The sequence below is a fragment of the Triplophysa rosa genome, linkage group LG2, assembly GCF_024868665.1.
Source record: "Triplophysa rosa linkage group LG2, Trosa_1v2, whole genome shotgun sequence".
NCBI lineage: Eukaryota > Metazoa > Chordata > Actinopteri > Cypriniformes > Nemacheilidae > Triplophysa > Triplophysa rosa.
The window spans coordinates 5,551,978-5,575,635 of record NC_079891.1 but is presented as its reverse complement, the minus strand read 5'-3'; the positions used below and the strand labels follow the sequence as shown (position 1 = coordinate 5,575,635).

Below are 23,658 nucleotides of genomic sequence, written 5' to 3'. Positions count from 1 at the left end.
GAGACAGCAGGACTGTCTCTAATCTAGTCTACAGGCTGCCGTGATTGAAAACCGGACTCTGAGAGGAGTGATGGGGAGAGATCCATAATAGGATTTACATCTGGGGCAGAGAGCTCTACAGATACAGAAACAGATGAGCAGCACCTGATGCCCACTAGAATCATTTCAAAGATTTACTGATTGATGGAATAATCACAAAAACAGACACATGTTTTGATATATAACTATAGAGTGCCATTCACAGTAACACAAGCTCACACCTTACGTTTGTGGCTGGACACAGACCAGATGCCCAGCCTGTGTTTGGAAAACCGAATCTCTGGTACAAAATCTAATGAGCTTCCTACCTAGATAGCATTGTAAGGCACTGTAGGCTGTTATAAGATTAGGCAGTAAAATAATGATGCCAAGTTTTGTGGCCAAATTCTAAAGCAGCATCTCTCAAGTAACTCAAAAAAGGCAATCCCAGCATGCACTACAACAAAACTCTTTAAAAAATGTAACCATTCAATTATAATTACAGTCATATTTCACATCTTTAATATTAGATGATATATTACATTTTTATAAGATGCTGCCTCAAAAGGTAAATACCTATGTAGGCAGCTCACTAGCTTTTGGAACGGAGCAAATTTTGAAACAAGAGAATCACAGCCACAAAAACAACCAGCATTCAATCAGAGCTGCTAAAGTGGAGCTTTTTCCAGCACTGCTCATCCAGGTGGACGAGAAACAAACAGGCAGTCCCCGAATATGATGACACAAAAACCCTCTCTGATAACATCTCGTACAGCAACAGTTGTCTTTCCAAAGCGATACAGAATAAGTAAAGAGAACTCTACTCACTGGAGTCGTCCGAATCGTAGCCCTCCATGTCCGGCTCTTCCTCCTTCTTGCTGGACACGAGAGCCGTCGCGCCGAAGGCTTGGTCCAGGTCTTCCTCATCCTGTCTGAGGTCTGCGGCCGGGCCCTCGGACTTCTGGCTGGCGGCGGTGCTTCGCAGGGAGCCGGTGCGGCTGAGGGCCGGAGGAGCTGTGAGGGGGAAACCCCGCGGGTAACGGGGAAAATAATCAGAGATCTGTTTGATGGGCTGAATTGGACCTGGGCATACATCAATGGCCATGTGCTCCTGTATGCTGATGGTTGTCTTCTCGCCTTTGCGTTGTGTCATTCATGCGGCCCTTTGGAGGATGTGCCACCACCCCTGAACCCAGCAAAAGGGAGGGTGGGTGGTAACAGGTATAAAAAAGAAAAAAAAAAGGAAAATGTTAGGTAAAAGACCAGGAAAAGTAAAAGAGTCCCCTCTAAAGTAGAATCTTCAGCTTTCTGATGATGTCTTTGCGTCCCTGAAGAGCAGCTTTGTGTGTAAGTGCATGTGTGTATGTGTATGTGAGAGTTTGCGATCGCAGCGGTGGGCTACATGAGAGGCTGCGGGCTGCACGCTGTGGTCATGCCGTCTGCCTGTGAGCTGAGCTCAGACCACTACAGCACACTAAGACTGTTACAGCGATAAATGCATGTGGGAGAGACGGGGAGAGAGAAAGAGAGAGAGAGAGGGAGGGCACAGGATTATACAGAGGGACGGATTGGCTGATGTCACTGCTTAGCAACATGACGGTAAACAGGAACCGGGCGCGCGGCTTCTTAATTATGCTATTAGTTCATCTGTTTCAGATAGCGAGAGAGGCTGTGTGCCCCTCAGATGGGTGAGTGAATAAACCCACGACACAAACAATAAACTCCAGCACGATCAAGAGCAACAGATGCTAAATGCCTAAAGTGCCTGAAGTCACATGTTTCAGCTTGCCTGGAATAATCCAGATAGAAATGGAGTCTAGGTGCAGATGAGATAAGGCTGTGCTAGACATGCTTTGTGTGAATATGCAGACAATTGCCACAAATGAAGATATTATATTACTGTGGCAGATTTTAAAGGGATAGTTCACTCCAAAATGACTCCATGTCATTTCAAACCTGTAGGTTTTTCTTTCTTTTGCAGAATTCAAAAGAAGATATTTGGAACATTGAATGTTATTTTATGGACATAATGCCACTAAGAAATTTTTCGAAACATCTTCTTTTCACAGAAGTCACAGGTTTTAAACAACATGATGGCAAATAAATGATGACAACATTTTTATTTATTTATATGGTTCATTTTATTCAGTGGACCATCCCTTTAATAGATTTATGATGCACCAATAGGAAAATTCTTAGCTGAAAACCAAAAATTCGGGGCATGGATCAAAATTCTGAAACCGAAAGTCTTCACTACTGGATTAAAAAAAGAGAAATGCTTTTTGAAGGGAGAACATTTGGAGACCATTCCAAATTTTCATTCTAGATGTATTGTAGCCATTTCAGTTCACTGTCTGTTGAATTTCAACAAAATCAAACCTCAGGAGTGACAAAGTCATCCAACACTAATGTGAAAGACTGACAGCATGACAAGACGCATGAAAACTGTGATAATAATCCAGGTTATCACATAAAAAAAGACTTTTGAACTTTTCCTAAATTCATGTACAAACATTACTGTTCTGTTGCTTAAAAGTGAATATGAATGAAATGAAAAGTGAATTTGACCTGTTTCTCCTGTTTTCAGTGTCTGCAAATAACTGCAAACAGAAACGCCATTTTTATTTCAAATACATCAGCGAATACCTAGAAATAGGAAATTCAGAAAAACTGAAAATAATTTTGAAATGGTCTCTTATTTTTGTATATTAGCGTCCATACAAACTGGTCATACAGTATGCATTCTTGCAATGTAGCGACCAACAGTACTACAAATACCAGAAGACCAGAAGTCCCATTATTCATAACCTATAATGCAGCATTCATTACTTAAGTATTCATGACCCTCATATACACGAACTGCTGTTAAACTGAGTGTCATAACTGGTCTGTCAAAATAAATAAAGATATGGTGGAGGGAATATTGGGGAATATGGGAAATATTGCATCAGTGCTGCCTATTCAACCTGTCTGCCGCTTTACAGCTATGATAAATTGTAAGGAAAAGCCATTCTCACATTTCCTGATGCGCTCTCTTATGGGACCTAAACAAAATGACAATGCAATGCTTTCAATTGTCATTTTTAACAACGGAAGGGAAACGTACAAAAAATGAGTGAGGGATATCAGTAAGACATACAATGTTTTCAAACCAGGTTTTTAAAAGGTTGTTTGTGATTTGTGAAACTTTGCATCATTACCAAACAAAACCTTATTCATTTACTCAAGTAATTAAGATTTGCCACATGCTCGCCATAATTCTTCAATGGGAAATAGTTAACGAGATAATAACGAGAACGAAGTTCATTATTTCTGTAATTCAGTCTGGAGATCCTTTTTTGTGCTTCTGGAAGATTCATCCTCAAAAAAACAAATAAATGAATAAAAAAAGCAGGGAAAAGTTCGATTACCTCCACTGAGTGCGTAACAAGAAAAATAGCACAGCAACCACCATTTGTCACGTTGATAACGTACCTGCTGTTAATTTATTGATTCTAAAGTCTGGAGCAGAAATATGGCTGTGAACATAGCGGAGATTGGATAAATAGTTCATTGGTGAACTGAGACTTCATGCCGAAGAGCCAGGCTTGTTGCAAATTAATATTCACGGTTATTTTTCTGTGCAACACTGTAACCGAGTGGGGTGGTAATGAACAACCATTGTAACATGTACATTTGCAAATGTAATTTAAAATCAGCCAGAAAATTGTGTTCACAGGAATAGTACACCCAAAAATGGTCCCCATTGACTTGACCATAGTAACTGTTATTACTATTATGGAAAGTCAACGGGGAACATTTTTTGGGTGAACTATTCCTTTAAATGACTGCGATGCTGTAAAATGTAATGCATTTCATTAATGCTTCTGACAGAATCTCAGATTAAATACTACTGCACATTTTTCTCTCTCTATTTTCGTTTCATGTGCAATTCATAACATGACCTGTCCATATTGGCTCTTTACGGGCATGGTTCTTAATTCAATCTGGCTTGTGTAGGGGATAAAATGGGTTAGTGGATACTGTCTGTTTCGGCCCTTTGCCGAGATCAAATGTCATTCATATGAGGCTCCAATGCGCTGGGGGAACGTTTGGAGATGGTTGTGGAGCAAATAAGAATCAGCAAGGCCATTCAAGACAAAGAACAAAGAAAAAACCCACTTTGGTTTCTCTGGCTGTGTCTCAAAGAATGATCATAGGCAGGCCCGGATTAAGAATTCAGAGAAGTTTCTTGTCAATGATTATACTATAAGAGTAATTTGTCAATTTGTTAAACTTTATTTGTGTAACAAGCACCTCACGACTCACATTCTTATGTAGGCGAGTAATGTGTTAAACGGCATTAACGAATATGATAAGTAGCCTATACTACTTCTTTAGCCTATATACCTGTATTGCGACATCATAATATTTGTGTGTATGTATACATTTTGCAATGTATGTAAAAGCACTGTGGATTATCTAATAATGAAGGCTAAATATTGGTAAAGTAAGGCAGACCTGATCATCATTATATCAATATAAAATTCACCAAATACCACTGTGAGGGTAGGCCTATTCAATTCATAGATTATATTTACAACAATAAAGCAGTTCTCATCGACATATTTTCAGTTTCTATTGTCAGTTTTGACAATATTTTGGCTATGTTCTTTCACACAGCCTCCGACTAGGTAACCATTTGCATATTTACAGACGAACTGTGTTCATGTTTGTATATCCAAACAGTCAATAACAGTGACAGGTTGTTGGAAACGCCATAGGCTACTCATTTCATTCAAGAGTCACCTGTCGCACGGTGAATTATATGTGATGCTTCTTCCTGCCGCTCACTGTACAGAGTGATGCCGGGAGAGGGGATGCCTGCGCCGAGAAAGAGAGACCTCGCACTCGCGGGGCAGCACTGGCGACATTTTCCCACTGAATGAAATTTAAGGTTTACCCAAGAAGTTGCTAGATTTGTCGCTATGCGCTTCTAAACAAAAGCCGCTAGCGTGCTTGTAAAAGTTAAATCAAGAGACAGACGTCCTAAGTTAGAAACACTGTTTTGTATGCGCACCTCCATGTGCCAGAGAAGCGCACGGCAGAATGAAAATAGCGGAAACACTGTAATGTGAAATTTCCTTCCCCTTGATTGGGCCCCAAGTGCGCATGGGCCCCTGGGCCCATAATGCCCATTGGATAATCCGGCCCTGATCATAGGCCAATAAAAGAAAACATAGTGCTTTAGTTGTTATTATTATTGCCAAACCAGTTATTATTACGTGCTTATAGTACATAATGGTACTGAGATTTTATTTATTAATTTATGATTGGTTGTGCTTAATAGCTTTACAATTCACATCCTATTCATTAAATCTAGGTAGAAAGAGTATTGTAACATGATTGAGAAGTGCAGTATAGATTTCTTTTAACTACTTGCCTATAAAATAGCTACATTTAATGAGCGTATTGTCATGGCTCTGCTTCATTTAGTTGTTTTTCTTGGTCCTGTAGCAGAGTCATGACAAAACCTTTGGTTATGTGTGGAGAGAAACATATTATTGTCCTTTTGACAATAATATACGTTCTCTCCAGTGTCTTGTCATTGGCCCTGCTCCTCTTGTTTCCTTGTTATCTTTCCCTGAGTGTTTGATTACCCACACCTGCCCCGTGTCATTATCCCTCGTTTGTCTTACCCTATATAATACCCTCATGTTTCATTGTCCTGTGTCGGTCATTGTATGTGTATGGTGTGCGTTCTACGTTCCCCGTAATGCCTGTGCCTCTTGTTGCTGTTTTGTCTGTTGTAGTAAGTGTTTAGTTTAGTTTAGTCCTTGTCAAGTTTATGTGAGTCTAGTGTTAAGTTAGTTTACGTCTCTATTGCTTGTATTGTTATCTTGTTCTTGTTTTCACCCCATCGCGGGTTTTTGTTTTATGTTTATTGTTAAAATAAAGTCTTTTTGTTCTCCCTGTACTCCCGCTGCCTGCAATTGGGTTCTTTCCTGCCATAGTCCATACCTGAGATTCGTGACACGTATGGTGGTTTAAAAAAATCGGCAATCTACTGCATGTATTGAATAATAAAAAAACATCAAATACACTGTAAAAAAATTTTCACAAAATTAGGGCACAATATACTATATTAATATGAAGGAATGTATGTATTCATTTTTACAGGTGTTTATGTATTTAAAATTTTGCACCATGTTGTGTTTTAGCGTTAACAGAAATGTCTGTAAAATTAACGTATAATACTGCTAGATTAACAGTACATTTTCCATTAATTTTTTTATAGTTTAAGACTATTTTAATACAACACAAATGTATCACAATGTCTAGATTTAACAAACATTCTTTTTCTATTGCGTTTAGATGTGTTCAGGATGTTAGTCATGGTGACGTCATGCTGTGCATCTGAAATTATTAACAGATATGCACTTAATAAATGAGCGAGAACAACAGGGGTCTGCTTGAGAGATGCCCTTTAAAGCAGTTACCAGAAAAATATGTTTTGAGTAGTATTTACCTGCTGGGGGAAATAAATTACACCATAGAACTGAAAAACATTCGTAAACAAAATAAATTCAACAGTACACTTTAGGGGTTGTTGACATTAATGCTCTGGCGTGACATTTAAAGCTTGATGTTGACTAGTCGCGGGTCATGTGATTTTTTTACACTGTACCTTTAAGAAGACAGCTGACTGTTCCAAGGACCTGCGCGATGTACGGATGTCATTCCCACCCGGTTCAGCGGGATTCTGTCACACACTCCTGCCAATAATATATGTTATCTTGTCCTGATTCCGCACGCATCATTCAAAATGTGTCCTGTTTTCGTCCGCAACATTCACGATTTGTTCTGATGTCGCAAAAGCTCGCAGGTAAAGCCTTACTCCCGTTTCACACCGCACGTGTATGCAGTGCGTAAGCAGTGCGTATTTTTTTCGCCGCACATGTTAACAGATGAGAGCATTCATACCGCACGCGTAAGCAGCGCTTGTCCCTCCATTCTCCCGCAGCCCGCACACACCCATCAAATCTTGTTGCAAAACATTCCCTAGCTCTTATTTTAGTTATTAATGACGTCATCGACTTTTATCACAAAATCTAAGGTTGTTCAACCCCTAGTACACTTACTTCTACACATTAGTCAGGTCACAACTGAGGTGTACGTGTATAATAGCATAGAATGTGCAAACCAATCTGCCTATATTATTACAAAATCTCCATCATCCTTAGTAACTGTCAGTGCTAAAATCAACTTTGTTTTCGTTCATGAGAATGCAACACGGCCCATATCAGTGAATAAATATTTATGACTGCAGCATGTGGCGCATTAGGTTTTTACACCGGAATAGCCAGAAGCATTAGATGGATGGGAGAAAAGATGTCAGATAGAGACTGATGGATGACTGCAGATCCTACGAGATACACAACGCTCCAAAACTAAGACTCGGTGGAATAAAAGATGAAAATGATTCTTTTCATATTCTCTTCTGAAGAGAAGTGTTTGTAAAGAGTTAAACTTGCAGAGTTATCCATGACTCCCCAAATGCAGTCTGCCGTCTGGGGTGCATAGACATGTGGACGGCTGTTTTTTCAGAATGCCTGCGCACAGTTACTCAGAATTTTGTAATAAGAGGCAGACTTTCAAGTGAATTTTTCCCTGTAATAGGCAATGCCTGCATGTGTTTTTAACAGTTGTGATGAGTTACAGAAATAGGTAACACAAGCTGCTCTAAGTGCACTATTAGCACAGCTGCTCTTGCTCGTGGCCAGAGTTACTTAACCTAAACTGTTCAGCAACACGTATCAAATTGACTGATGGAACCACGGTAATTGGGTTGATAAGTGGTGATGAAACGGCACACAGGGAGGAAACGGTCGACCTCCCTTAGAGGTTCTGCATTAAGAGTCGGGTACAGAACATCAACAAAACCATACGTGCATAAGAACTCGGCTCCTTTGGAAAACACATTGCATTTGGTTAATTTAAAACAAAGCCATGCTCCCAGAAATCTTTGTTTGTGCAAATTAGTTTTTTAGTGAATAGTCAGATTTTTAATTCGCGTTTGGTGTGAACCCAGTGTTAGGAATTCAAGGCAAAAGCTTTCCTCAGGTCTTGGGTTTGCGGGGAATTTATATCACAATTTGCAACCAAACAATATCCCTATAAGGTCTTAGTAAAATACTGCTACATACTTCACTATTACCAGTAACATCACTTAAAGGTCTAGAGTGGGATTTATGGTGGCCACTAGCGTTGAGTTTGAGAATTGCAACCGATTTTTCAGTCCTCCGCCCACATGTCCTTTTCGAAACACGACGGTGGCCACCACAGTACAAAAAGATGTCGTCGGCTGAGACAGCGTGTCTTCTCATGTTGACTCAGGGAAGAGATTTTGCGGGCATTAGAAAGACTAGAAAGAGCGATACCCTATTTATTACATAAAATAAAGAGTCTAAGGTACTAAGGTTTTTAGTGGAGATACTGTACTCATAGCTACCTATGAAGACACTTTCCAGCAGAGAAACGTTGGAGAGAAAGATCGTCTAAAAATCACCCCCGAGAAGGTTGCTTTGATTCGAATCAGTATGTGAGTTACATTGTTTTTTCTGTTTGTTAGAACCAAGATATGTTGTTGTTGTAATATTAGCTGTGTAACGGAGCAGTTTTGAGCGTCATTGTTTATCTGAAACCAGTGTGCTGCTTATATACTTGTGTCGTCTTCGCTTATTTTATTCATTTGCATTATTATTTGCGTGGTCTAAGCTAAGTATTTCATTGCACAGCACGTTTGACGGCACAGCTAGCTAACAGTAAATAGCAACGCTGTTAAAGTGGTTTGATCTGACAGCAAGATAGCAGTCAGGAGTAAGTTAGTAGACGTTTTCCCCCCTTTGTAAAGTCAGGGACAACCGAACTACGTACTGCAGGGTAGAGGGAGAGGAAACGCGTTTTGTAGAGCTGTTTGTCCGTTTAGGGCTACTGTACAAAACATGGCGGCGCAACATGGCGAATTCAATGTATGTAGGCCCGCTCTGTAGACAGAAATAGCTTATTGTAAGGTAATACAAACATAACTGTTCATTACGTAAGGTCTTTAGACACCTCTAAAGAAATAGCTTTGTACATTATATTGCATTTCTGTCAATAGATCCTCCTAAAAATCCCACATTGCTCCTTTAAGTTAAATGCATTGCTTATTGCCGTTTAACTAAAATTTGTTCTTTGTCTTGGCAAGAGGCATCTTGTATAAACATTAAAAACAGTCTATAAAATAAATCTATTTTAAATCTCATACCTGGCAATTTCTCTTCACATTATGCATAATGAGCAGGAAAAACACTGCAGTAGATGACTGAACATGAGGACTGAAAATGGAGCATAAACAATAAAAGCGATGCGATAATGTGTTAACAGGCACTCCCCTGTTCATTATGCTAAAAATCCTCAGTGTTTCCAGACAGCCTGTAGATGTGTCGCTGATTCAAGTCAATTACACCTCTGGCCCTGCTCAGTCAATCTATTGACAGAGCCAGAGAATGTCTATAGAGTTCAGGGTTTGTAATCACCAAGTCTCTGGTAGCAATTCCAGCAAAGAAAATAGATTTTTACATTTTCTGGAGAAAACGTCAGCTGTGTTTTTTGGGAAATATTCTGAGTAAAAATGCTAGGGTGTTATGAACTGTTACCATGGTGTTTCTATCCAGTTGTTAAAGGGTTCTGACTAATTGTAAGCAGACAGTTATGCTAAGTCTAGGGTGTTCTGTGTAAACGCTATGGCATTATTAGGTGGTTTCTAGGGTGTTAGGGGTTGTCACTATGGCTATGCTAGGTGGTTTCTAGGGTGTTCTGGGTGGTCGCTATGGCGCCACTAGGTGGTTTCTAGTGTGTACTGGGTGGTCACTATGGCGTTGCTAGGTGGTTTCTAGGGTGTACTGGGTGGTCGCTATGGCGCCACTAGGTGGTTTCTAGTGTGTACTGGGTGGTCACTATGGCGTTGCTAGGTGGTTTCTAGGGTGTTAGAGGTGGTCACAATGGCTTTACTAGGTGGTTTCTCGGGTGTTCTGGGTGGTCACTATGCCTTGACTAGTTGGTTTCTAGGATGTTAGAGGCTGTTAGGTGGTTTTTAAGGAGTTTTGGGTGGTTTAGCATTTCTGAGTGATTCATATGAATTCTAATTCATAATTCATATTCTGAAATATTACAAATGTCCTTCCTTTATTTAATGTTAAGTGTATTGGATTTTTTGACAAACTCATCTGAACAACTAAAATATAAATAACCAATAGCACACTTGTTCTGTAAAAGATTTCTGTGTCTGACATAAGCAGCTCATCTCTCTATAGCAAAACTTGACTTTAGGATGGACTCAAACTTACAGCACTGTACAATGTATCATTTTTTAATCTGTTGTATAATTATTATTTACTAGTGCATCTGACTATTACTTTAAATATTTGGCAAGTGAACAATGATTTAAATGACTACTGCTGTATCTTCTTTTGTTCAGCTGTCAGAATCGCATGTGGGTTGTAAACAGCCAATGTCAGCTCTTTCTTTCAGCTATCCTAACTCCAAGCTAATAAAATTCTTCTCTATTACAACTGACAAACATAACCTTATTGACAATAAAAATAGCTGCATGTGGCAGTCAGTGGGCTCCAGCAATATTACTTCCAATGTGTGGAAATAATGACCAAAATTGCTACATTTACAAAACAAGATCATGCTCTTACTGTGAATATACAGCAGTTGTTCTTGTGGTGCATTTCAAAAAATAGAGAGAAGAGTTTTGAGGCCTTTCGGTTGAAACAAATAAGATGTGTTATACAACTGGCAATTAATGAAATTACTAGCTGCTAAATGGTGGCTGTTGACAGCCTTTTGTTTGAGTTTTTTTAGATTTGTTGAACTGAAAATTCTAGGATATGTCAATTGAAAAAGAAAATGGTTGTTAAATTTAAACTTGCCTAATTAATCTGTGGCAACATTTTCTTACAGCGTCTGGCACTACCAGGTTTCTGAACAAAACGCTGGAGATGAGTTAGAGGATGATGTGATGCAGGTTTATTGATGATAAACAGAGATTTAGGGTGGGTTGCACCAACAAGGATTAGTCTTAAACAATGTTCCCCTTAAGTCCCCTTAATGGCCGCACACGCTGCACCAGACTCCCGCGCAGCGTAGTTTGAGACCACGCAGATGGCAGGCATCCACTCGGGACACTGCAATGGCGAAACGAAAAGAAGAAACGTTACCTCTGCAACATCCCAAAAAAAAGGTTTGTTTGACTTTCAAACAAGAATGGCTAAATGAAATAGTTCAAACAGACACAAGTGATGGTCCTGGTAAATCGGTTAAATTGTCCGACATATTCATCCACGGAGCTAATGGGATTGTGTGCAAAATTTGCTCCCAAGCTAAAATCAAAGGAGACTTTTCAACCGGGAAAACGTGGACAGAGTGGAAACTTGACTACCTAAAACGCCACTTAATACAAAAATGTCACACTGATGCTGTGAAATCACTGTATAATCAAAAGCATGGAACTTCGATTAACCAGCTTCTAGGGGAGTCGAGAGAATCAAGAGAAAAACGTACCGACCTCGCCAATAAGAACAAGTCAAACCCTGAACAAATTAAAATCTTGATCGATAATGTGCTTCTTGCCATCAAAATGAACTCGTCAATGCTGTCTGTTCAAGAAATTCATAATCATCTGGCGAAATACGTTAGCCTTCCCGACAGCTGGAGAAGTAAAAACTATGCATTTGAATTTGTGGAGTCAATTAATGCAGTTGTACAAGCTGAGACTATGGAACGTGTGAGAAATGCCTATGCTCACACACTGATAGTGGACGAAAGCACAGATATTACAGTGCATAAAATGCTCGTTCTTTACATTAAGTTTAGGGAACAAAAACAAGTCGCTTACAAAACTGTTTTTGCTGGCATCATTCAGCTGGCAGGATGTAGCGCCCAGGATATTGCGGATGCTATAATGAAGTTCTATATGCATCAAGGACTTGATTTGCAGAAAATGGTAATGTTAACGTCTGACGGTGCATCGGTCATGTTAGGTAAACATAATGGAGTCACTGCAATATTGAGACGGCAAATACCGCACCTTACAGAACAACACTGTGTTGCTCATAGAGAGGATTTGGGAATTGATGATGCTTGGAAAGGCGTGCCGTTGATGAAGGAAGTCGAAACACTTCTCAGGACAGTATATTCAACGTTTAGTAGGTCTTCTGTGAAGAAAGGCAAATTCAATGAGTTGGCAGATGTTTTAGAAGTGGATTCACTGTCTTTTAGACCGCTGAACGAGGTTCGCTGGCTGTCGCGTCACCAAGCTGTAAATTCGTTTTTGCGAAACTACAGTTTGTTAACAGAGTACTGCACAAAAGAAGCAAACAACGACGACCCGATTGCGAAATACTGTCTCAAAAAACTGTCTGATCCGAAGTACAGAGTTGCAATTACTGTGCTTGGGGATGTGTTGGAAGAACTAGCTCAGCTCTGTGTCTCCTTGCAGCGAAGTAATCTTACCACGATTGACGCTCATTGCTATGCCAGAGCTAAAATGGAAAAACTTCGATCTCAGTATCTTGGGCAGCATGTTTACTGGAGCAATCGAGTGAATGAGCTGTTAGAAAAAAGTGACAGTTCAGTAAATACAACGAACATTATTCTGTTTGTGCATAAAGTCTGTGACCATCTTGATGCTCGATTTCCTGAAGGTGAGCTTAAAGAATGGTCTGCTTTTAGCCTAGAAACACTGGATTCAGCACTGGATTTTGATTATGGTACAGATTATGTAACCAGACTGACAGAGAAGTTCCACGCTTTTCTAAAACAAACAGACGAGTCAGCAACTGCGAGTATTTGTCAGCAGTACAAGGATTTCAAGTTCACCGTCAAGGAACAACGAAAGATGGGGGCGCTGCAGACATTTGGCGAGATGGTAACCTGGACACTAAAAAGTCAGGATTTCACTGAGCTTGCACAGTTGATTGACATTTGCGGGACATTCCAAGCGTCTAGTGCAGACTGTGAACGCGGATTCAGTCTCATGAATCGTATCAAGACTAGGGTTGAGAATCGTTTCAATTTTATCGATTCCGATTCCAATTCTGATTCTGCTTATCGATTTCGATTCTTATTGATTCCCAGTTTCGATTCCACAGTTGAAGTAAACATTTAGATATGAACCTGTATGGTCATTTAGCCTGCTTATTGACTTGTTTGCAAAATATATTTATATATTTCTGAGCACCGTTTTGTGTATATTTACACATAGAAACACACCTTTTCTGATTTATTACAATTTGTATTATCATAGTTGAACTACATCATGGTTAAACTGCAGTTACTATAATACAACTATGGTTAATTTGTGATTTCTGTGCTTTTAATGCAAATTCTATAGCTAAACTATGCTTACTATAGTAAAAAATATCAATAATTTTCATAAGGGCTTTTATTGAGATATCAGCAGATCATGCAACGCATGTACTTTTCTGAAAATATGCACACAGGAATTGATGAGAGGAATTCAAATTTTAATCTCAAGTATTCGATTCCTATTCCTTTTGATTCCGATCCGATTCCTAGCCTTTCGATTCCGATTCCAAATTGGAATTGATTTTCGATTCCCAACCCTAATCAAGACAAATTCACGCAACCGCCTGCAGACCGCCCACTTGGATCAGCTTATGAGAATCCGGACTACACAAACAGAGGGCCCTATAAATCTGGACAAGGTCTACAATCACTGGAAAGGAGACAAGGACAGACGGGAAAGGTTTTAAGGTACGTTTCTTTATTAACAAATAAATACATAAAAAAATAACAGTATAGTAAAAATACATTATAAAAGTCACTTAATGTGTTTGACTTGGACATGGACAGTATTAAGCAGTTATTAATTAGCTGATTAAAGCGTTAAATTTTTCCTGAATGTTAGGTTACTATGACAAGTTCTTTAATCACTGAAGTAAAACTAGACCCTATAGTTTTTATTAATATGGTGCATCTATGTTTTTAGATGCTGTTTTAAGAGAGGTTCTAATCTCCACAGACCTGTACAGCCAGTCAAGAAAGGACTAAAGAGGTAGGGTATAACAGTATCTTAATAATACATTTTATAATGCACTTGGACAGTATTTTTAATATTGACTGAGATAGCAATTTCAATATAACTCTAAATATTATGTTTAAATAGTTATTAATTAGCTCAATAAAGCTTAAAATTTTGCTTAAATGTTAGGCAACTAACTATAAGACGTTCTATAATAATTGAAGTAAAACTATACTGTTTTTATTATTGTTGTGCATCTTTGTCTTTAGATGCTGTTTTGGGAGAGGTTCTAATCTTCACAGACCTGCACATTCAAGAAAGGACTGAAGAAGCACTATGTTGTTTGTATATGGTTTAAATGAAATGTGGTTTAATAAAATGTGTTTGGTTAAAAATACGGTACTGTCATATATTAGCTACACTGAATTTTGTTAACAGAAGGGAAGGGACTATTAATATAGGGGGGTAAGCAATCTACCAAACTATAGCCTATTAACATGCACCTCTTGTGTAGACTGTGTGTTCAATGAAGATGTTTGCTCAGGTTGCTCACAGCTTTAAAATTTGCGCTCACAGAAAAAAAAATGTGCTCAGTGCTGTAAAAAATTAGAGGGAACATTGGTCTTAAATCAAGATTAAATCAAGGTTTATTTAATAATTCTGTTGCACCAAACTGTAAACCTCGTTTCAAAACAATCAGGTTCATATTTAAGATATCATTTTATCCAGGTTTTAATTTGACAGTAAATCTAGATTAACTTTAATCCTGTTGCTCCTTTATTTTAAACTCTGATTTATCTCAGAGATATGGATTAACTTTAAACTTGCTACTGAGGAGGTTTAAATAATAAAAAACACATCTATAATAAAATGTGTGGGAAAATGATCAGATACAGATACATAAGCGTCATGTAATGCTTCAGTGATGTGTTTATTGTAAATAAAAATAGAAATTAATAAAACACAGATATAAACAATATACATTATTATTCAAGATACATTACACGTCCGGGTCTGAGCCCTCGCTCTGCGGCAGCGGCTACTGGTGTTATGGAGCGGCACTCCGTCGTGCCCCAGTATAAATCTCTAGTTAAAGTTTAACATTGATCATTTTTGTCCATATATTCATTTACAAAATTAATCTGCAACTTACTAATGCTTGTAAAAGCGACACAGCCAGACATCAACCGTATGCGTGCAAAAATCCATGTCTGCTCGGGTCTGTTTCCTTCCTGCAGCATCCAGCCACGAACTAATGTTACCTATTCATTGATTAACGATTAAGAGGTACACGTTTTTAACTCAAACAGAATAAAAATAGTTAAATGTGGCCCATCCTGCGTCGGGAGTAAACTTGGAACCTGATCGAGCACGCGCATGCATAAGGTACGCATCCGACGCGCGTTGTAGACGTGACGCGTGGCGCTATGCTTCTCGTCCGGTGGCCACTGCCGCTTTGAAATCTCCATTCATAATGAGGTGTTTGTAAAGAAAGTCTTGACTTCAAATTCAAGGATTAAATGCTGTTGTGTTCATGGTGTGTGCACAAGTTATAACGGATCATCTCATTTCGGCTTAAATACACGTTTTGTCGGAAAATAAACACGAACAAGTTTAAACAGTTCTCAATGTCAATTTCGAGGACAGAATGGCAAATTTCGTACAGTTTTTTATAGCTAAGAAACTGAAACATACTGTAGGACCTATGAAAGACACTGACACTAATTTAAATGGTTCTTAATGTCAACTTGCAGGAGAGCATGGCAAATCTTGTATAAAGTTTTGACAAAAAACTGCATAAAATTCGGTTAATAATTGAAGATTATTAATTTAGATGAATATGTCAAAAGCAGGCTTTCAAGAAAAAAGTTTCAAGTAATAGGAGGCATGTGCCCCCATAGAGCTTAGAAGATACGCCCATGCTTTAAAGCATTTTGAAGTTATGGAATTACGCTTTGAAGCACATTTAGAGAAGTTATTCTCTCTTTTACTGGTAACATGATTCTAATATTTGATATTTACACAAGGTAACGGCACAGTCCTATACAGAAAGATTTTATTCGTATTATATGTAGCTTTGCACACTGCTGGCATCTAGAATGATTTTGATCAGCATTTTATTGTTCATATCAGAGGGCTCTCTCAACTTATAGCTTACATTTTTCCTTTTTGTAATATTGTTCATATCGTTATCGGAATTATATCGTATCGACCGAAATGAAGAAATATATTTCAATATCAATTTTGGCCATATCGTCCAGCCCTATTTAGCGGCACCAGTGGCACCGGTATCTATTCTGGGCGCCCTGTCTAAATTGTGGTCCGGTCCGTTCTATGGAAATCCCGAACAGGCGCATCCATCATGGTGGACAAAATTAATCGCAGACGACAGTTTAAATACAGGTTAAAGTTTTAATCCACGATTTGTTAATCTTTGTGTAAATTTAAGTGGTGCAACACAACTCGAATGAATATAAAAGTAGGATCAACAAACCCTAGATTAGCTCTAAACTCTGTTTACTTTAACCCAGGGAGTGATTAAAATTTTTACTTGCACTGCTAACATTTTCACTGGCCCTGCCACAAAAATATTAAATAGTTGTTGTTATCGTTGTTTTTGACCCATCATGTTACCTTGTATTCTAATTAGCAAGCTTATATGACACCAAAATAGATACAATCTAATACCACAGCAAAAACTATTGAAATAACAAATATAAAGTTCAAACGTTATTAAAGACAAGTAAACAGTCAATAAATAAGATAACGGGTTGCTCCCGTTATCAGGGGTCGCCACAGCTGTTTTTACGCTGCATGCATTCAGTAAATAATAACAAAGGAACGAAAAATGACAAGCTATAGCAGCACATAATATAAATAAACATTGCTTTAGGTTTTTAGGCTTAATGGTGTTCAGATACAGATATAATCAAATGCAATAGCCTAATCAAAATGCAAAATAATATTTTCAGATATTCTTCACTGTTTTACATAAAAATGACATTTACTTAACTGACTGTTTTCAAGCATACTCGTCAAGTCGGGTATTTTGACATACTTCTGCATCTATTTGTCCCTTCAAGCACAAGAAGACACGGAGAGAAAGGAAGAGCGCGGCCTGATCGGGCAAGTCACAAATTCGTCAACTGTCTCGAGCATCTTTAACAGTGGCTATCGGGCACACACGTGAGCCCTGAGCTGACTAGCTTTCTAACGTTAGACAAAGAGAAGTTAAAGGCAGGATAGGTGATCCTGTCCAGAAACATTTTTTGTCATGTTGGTTGGAAATCTCTTTACATCCTGATAGCAATCAAGAAGTATTGTGGTCATATACATTTTTTATAATTATATATCGTCTGTGAAAGGCGTAGGACCAAAACACATTCGCCCAATGAAAACGTTCTGGCAGAACGCTGTGACTGGTCATGTGTACATTTTCAGCCAACGTATTTTGCATACCACTGCGCACCCTATTCACACAGACATCATACGTCATCAGCGCACTCACGTCCGCTGTGTCAATGTAGGGAGAATGGCGGACAACCAGCAACAATCAAACTTTCCTGCGGAACCGACAACAAGTAAATCTACAAAACGAAAGTCAGTTTTTGAAAAAGCAAGCAATGACGAAAAATCGTCTGGATCATGAAAGAGGGAAAACTCGAATTAACATCGGTTCAGCATTTACACGATGGCTGCGCCGAACACTGTGTGTGTTAGAAGTCTGGAATGGTGAGAAAACATTGTGCTTTGTATGTCTTAAAAACAACATTTTAGGTCTTTAGCCGGTTTCATGACAAATCGAGTGTCCTCTCGAAATCGGTCCCCTTTCTTTTGCCTAAAATAACTTCTAATGGGTACTCTTTTTAGCGCCTGATTGCAATTCTTACAAAATTACATTACCATTTATGTTGCTAGTACTTTGTTAAAATGACTATTATTGTCTTTTTCACTAAATGCTTCATATAATAGTACATAGATGAGGATATGGGTAGTGAAATCAAACAAACCTCGTTCTTGGCGTTTTAGTTATTTACTATAATAAAACCATGGTAATTTTAAAATATCAAAAGTGATGTTTTTTGTTTGTTAAGCAGATGTTGACCCAAAAATACTGCCGTGTATATTACATCAAGCTTATACTGTATGCTCATATGTTTTTCGTAAACATTTTAACATGTTATTTTAATGTTTTTTATTTTACCCAGCGTATTTAGCTCGCTAGAAGCTAACGCAGCTTCGGTTACTTTGCCCAAATCATGAAACTGGGCGAAGGATCTATGAATGAATCCAAACGTGAACAATAATCCATGACATGAAACGATAAGACAGAAAACATGACTCGGAAACCCATATACATACATTCAAAAACCAACCCCAGACACATGAAACACTGTGGTATATATAGACACAAGGTAAACAAAAAACACAAACCAAAATCCATGACAGGTTAGCCATATAACAACATATCGAGATAACAACTTTGTGATCAGGCATTACAACTACCTACTAAATTGGGTCCTAAGCGGACAATTTTTCATGACACGGTAAAGTTTAAATCCTGTCTGGCTGGCACGCAGAGAGTAGGCGGCCATTTGTGGTTGCTCGAGCACCTTCAACCACGTGAGTGTCTACACCACAAACACAATCCGGTCGAATGCGTTTTCGACTTCTTCTGGAAGTAGTAGAAAGTCGACAAACTCGAAATGTTTCACACCCCGTTTACACCTGTATTTAGCGTTGTCCACTTGTGATCCGATCGACCAAAATGCATATCAGGTGTAGGCTACACAGGCCCTGAGAGGACAGGGGCATTTCAGGGGCCAATAAGATTTCAACTGGTGCCCCTGTGGCCCCACCCCTAGATCCGCAAGTGAAACTAACACAGTTCAGAATCTCCCCTAACAAGTGCACTACAGCATTAAAGGCATAGTTCACGCAAAAATTCAAATTCTATAATAATTTACTTGTAACCAAACATTTGCTGGCCACCAAAGACTACCATAGTAGGAAAAAAATACAACGGTAGTCAAAAGTGCACCGGAACTGTTTGCTATCCTACATTCTTCAAAATATATTATTTTGGGTTCAACGCAACAAATAGAGTTTATATACAAATAAGTTGATGAAGAAGTTTTCCTACTATGGTAGTCAATGGTGGCCAGGAACTGTTTGGTCACAAGCAATCTTCAAAATTTCTTTCTATGTGTTCATCAGAACAAAGAAATGTATGCAGATTTGGAACAACTTGAGGGTGAGTAAATGAATTTTTATTATTGGGTGGACTTTTCCTTTAAGGAGTGTTTTTGCTGACATCACAACAAGCAGACTGTGCAATATTACATTTTTAATCCTCATATTGAGTTTTATTCTTCAATAGATTTAACAGCAGTCTACTGGATTACAGAAAAGCTATACTTCAGTAGGAAGCTGGATGGAGAAAGTCAGGAATCTGTAGCCAAAGGCTTAAATACAACTTATTTCAAGAAGAGGGAAATATGCTACAGTATCTGGAGGACCTTCCGGACTAAGATGGCTCAGTGCGTCAAAAGCCACAAATGATAGGTATTGACAAGAATTAGGCTCAACTATCTAAGGCTGGAAGTCACACACACATCAAGAAAACAGAAGATATCTTTCAATGTACTGTGGTGGAAACATTTCTAAAAACCCAAGAAAAAAGTTCTCTAAAGTCTTTAATATTTTTATATTACAGTTTAAATCTGACGCAAAGTCTGTTGCTTTAAACAAGCTTATCGCTGTCTTTATTGCAAATTCTAATTCGCATTGCATTGAGGGAAAAGCAAGACACCAATTAACTAAACAAAATCTCAACACAAAACATCCGTACGCAAGATAAGTTTAGCAATGCAAATCATGTAAAGACAAACCATGGACCAAAATAATATAGAAAGTTAATATACTTAAATATGTACTTGCTAAATTGATGCAAGAAATACTGTACTGTACTGTAAATAAGCTTTTTATTTCACATTATAAAGCATTTTTACATGTTTATTTTTTAGTCGGCCCGTCCACCCACACAGTTTGGCAACCACAAAAGTGATTGACTGGGACAGCCAGATGCATCTACATGTCTATTTCTAAAACATACTGTATTTGAGCAATCCATAAAAATTATTATCAAAAGCTATTATCAAAGCTTTATTAAACCAATTGTTACCGTAATCGAATCTGTTGTATTTCTCAGAATTAGATTTGTAGAATAAATCTAAAATGAGTTAGAAGTTATTTAAAGGTATCACTGTTTTTTTTAAGATAAAGCTCAAAAAGGCTGATGACTTGTGGGGTTTTACCAAAGACTTGCTGAAAATAGTAGAGAAACTGTTCTAAATACTTTGCAAGGTGTTGGTTACAATCCCTCTCAGTTGGTGTATTTCAAATGTCAAAACATGACATTCACATACACCAAAAATGCAATCTGTTATTTTGATAATGTCAAAGCTCAAGTCTCAAATGCTCACAAATTTCCAACCTACAGCCTATGGAAACTTCTAGAGAAGTAGTGCTACACTAACAATAAAAATGAAATGGTACAATAAAAAATACCATGGTATTACAAGCTGGGGCCCGTTTCAGAAATGAGGTTTAGTGAAAACTGAGTATATTAACCCTGAAATGAGGGAAACTCTGGGTTTTCCGTTTCAGAATGTGAGGTATGTCAAACCCGAGAAAGCGGGGTAACTCAAGACCGTTTCTAAAGGAGAGGTAACTTATACTCAGAGTCAGTAACCATAGTAACTTACTCTGTGAACCTAACCTGGTCGGGAGCAGGTTTCCTTTGGTAAACCCAGAGTTTATTTCGATCTCCTCCCCCTTTTAAAGTGCAAGTGGTGTAACTCAGGGGTCTTCAACTACTTTTCTTTGAGGGCCAGATTCCAAAAGTATAAATAGGATGCGGGACAGTTTTTTTACCATATTCTCATTTCTTCTGTTATTTTGTTTTTCTGTTATTTATTGCATTTTGTTCCTTTTATACTGTTTTTGTTGCTGTTACTTATAGGCTATGATTAAAACATGCACACAAATATTGCATCCAGTATTTGTGCCTTTTCATGATATTAACTTAAAAGGGATATTGTCTTTTTAATTGTATTTTATATTCCTTAATGCGTTACTTTACCCAAAAATTGCTACTAATTTACTCACCCACAGTCCTCCAGTACATCGAGATGTGGGTGGCATTGTTTTTTCAAGAAGATATTTATGAAGATATTTGGTTGAATTAATTAAAGTTAAATCAATAAAAGTAAAAAACGCAAATACATTCAACACAAAAGTAATCCCTGCCCCTTGTGATGTTAAATTAGCGTCTTATAAAGCGAGTCAATTGATCTGTGCAAGAAACTGAACGCTGTTATCACATCTTCGGGTGAATTCCGATCACATTCATGTGCCCCACGGACTTATAGGGCAGAGCCTTTGTATAGTGCGAGTTCTGGGGGAGATGAACAGCTGTTTTTCGTAAATATAGCCGTTGTACATAATGAATGCAGGAATAAAAACAACACCGTTTTCCCCTTATCTGAGACAACCGTTCACGTGGTGTACCCTTCCTACAGTTAGCCTACTTTCAAGGGCAGAAAACGCGTTTTAGAACACGACCTATCGCGTGCGCAAACCGATTTCCTGTGGCTGTGCAATGCATTGCTGATTATAACGTTGTAAATAACATTAAGTTCTTGGACTGACTGATCAAATCGCTTTATAAGACGTAAAACATTATGAGCCGCAGGAATTACTTTCGTTTTGAATGTAGCAGCGTTTTGGACTTGATGGAGGTGGACGTGCATTTAAAGCACACCGTTCACACAAGTCTCTCCACTTATTTGAAATGTTAAGGCGGACCAGGTAAAGATGATTGACGGGCCGAATTTGGACCGCAGGCAGCCAGTTGACTAGCCATTCATTAATACAGTCATTCATGGCACACATTTTGATCACACAGAGACCATCTCAGTGACTTACTGTATATGTCATATGTGCTTTTATAGAGGATTCATGAAGAGGCTGCATTAATTCATTGGGATGTACTTTGATTTCAGTAGAGCAATTTAGGACTCGAGTGGAATTTTGTCATTTCCCTGTGCATTTTTATTAAAACTGTACCATTTTTCTGTACAGTGAATTAGATATATCAATATATATCTCATCCAATCTTACATCAATAACATCAGCCACCGTACGTGTATTACATCAGAGCATAATTTTCTATGGACAATGAGAATTCTCATTCTATGGATGATGAGATTAACCCTAAGTGTATAAATAAAGTGCATGAATAAAGAAATGAATAAAAACAGACATACATGCAGAAATGAAGCGATAAAGGTAATAAACAAGTAATTTTGACGTGCAGCCAATCCAAATGAAATCTTCTTAGAGCAAGGTTCGAACCTGCGATCAGTCTAATTTTGCAGGAGAGTCTGATGCCCTACAGGTGTCCTATACACCATGACGTAGCAGTCATGGCGAGTGAAAACATACAATTTTCTTATTATTTCTGTTTTATTTCTGTTGTTTCATTCATTTAATGATTAATTTGTTCGTTGGTACATTTATCAATTTATTAATTTAAACAAGTCATTTTCAGGACATCAGTAAATCTACTGTATGCAGAGCGTAAAGTGTGCCTCACTCTCAAGTGCTTTCTGCCGCCATGTTGCTTTTTTGGTGCCGTTGCCATGGTGAATCGTAATATAGTTGCTCCATTGATGATGGCTTTTTATAGTCGTGGTGTATGCTCTTAACCCAGGGTAAGCCTACCCTAACTCAAATCAGCTGTTCTGAAACCCAAAACTCAAAGTTTCTAATTTCTAAGTAAACCAACTCTGAGTTCAAGGTTTAACCTAGAGTTAGCTGAACCTCTTTATTGAAACAGGCCCCTGATATCATACCTAAACCACCAATTTCTGCAAATTACCAAACATGAATATTCTTTCAATATGTATTAACGCTTTAGTCATCCAAACATGCATGGCTTTCTTTCTTCTGTAAAAACATAAAAGAAGAAATTTTGAGAAATGTCCATTTTGGATGTCCGTTTTGTATCAATATAATGGAAGTCAATAAGGGCCAATGTTTTGTTTGGTTACCAACGTTCTTCAAAATATGCATTTGTGTTTGGCAGAAGTCATATAGGTTTGGAATGACATTAGTGTTAGTAAATAATGAAAGAATTTTCATTTCTACATGAACTACACCTTTAATATTAAGGATCTTGTCAGTCATCAATTAGTTATATATATACTGTATATATATAACCAATATACCGTATATATAACTAATATACAGTATATACACATGTTAAACGTATCTTGACAAAAGTACAGTATATCTGCAGGATTTACTCCTCAAAACAAGCTGAATTAAACAAGACCAATGCAATAAACTTTAAGCCATAGCAAATGCACAGTAATACTTTACTAGAGATGTTATATTATCTGATGCTCTTTCACTTGTTTTTCCCACAAAAAAAGATGCAATCAGCTTGTTAATTATCTCCGAGTTGATATATTATGCTGAGAAATATTACTGCATCAGTT

General features: G+C 38.1%; 1 protein-coding gene across 2 annotated transcripts in view; it reads right to left on the bottom strand.

Annotated features, from left to right (window-relative positions):
- Positions 1–23,658, bottom strand: part of doc2b (double C2-like domains, beta) — a 182,789-nt gene that overhangs the window by 85,781 nt on the left and 73,350 nt on the right. For both annotated transcript variants that reach the window (XM_057357618.1, XM_057357609.1), the window contains one exon: positions 847–1,032. In XM_057357618.1, the coding sequence (XP_057213601.1) occupies positions 847–1,032 (186 nt within the window). The remainder of the gene's footprint in view (positions 1–846; positions 1,033–23,658) is intronic.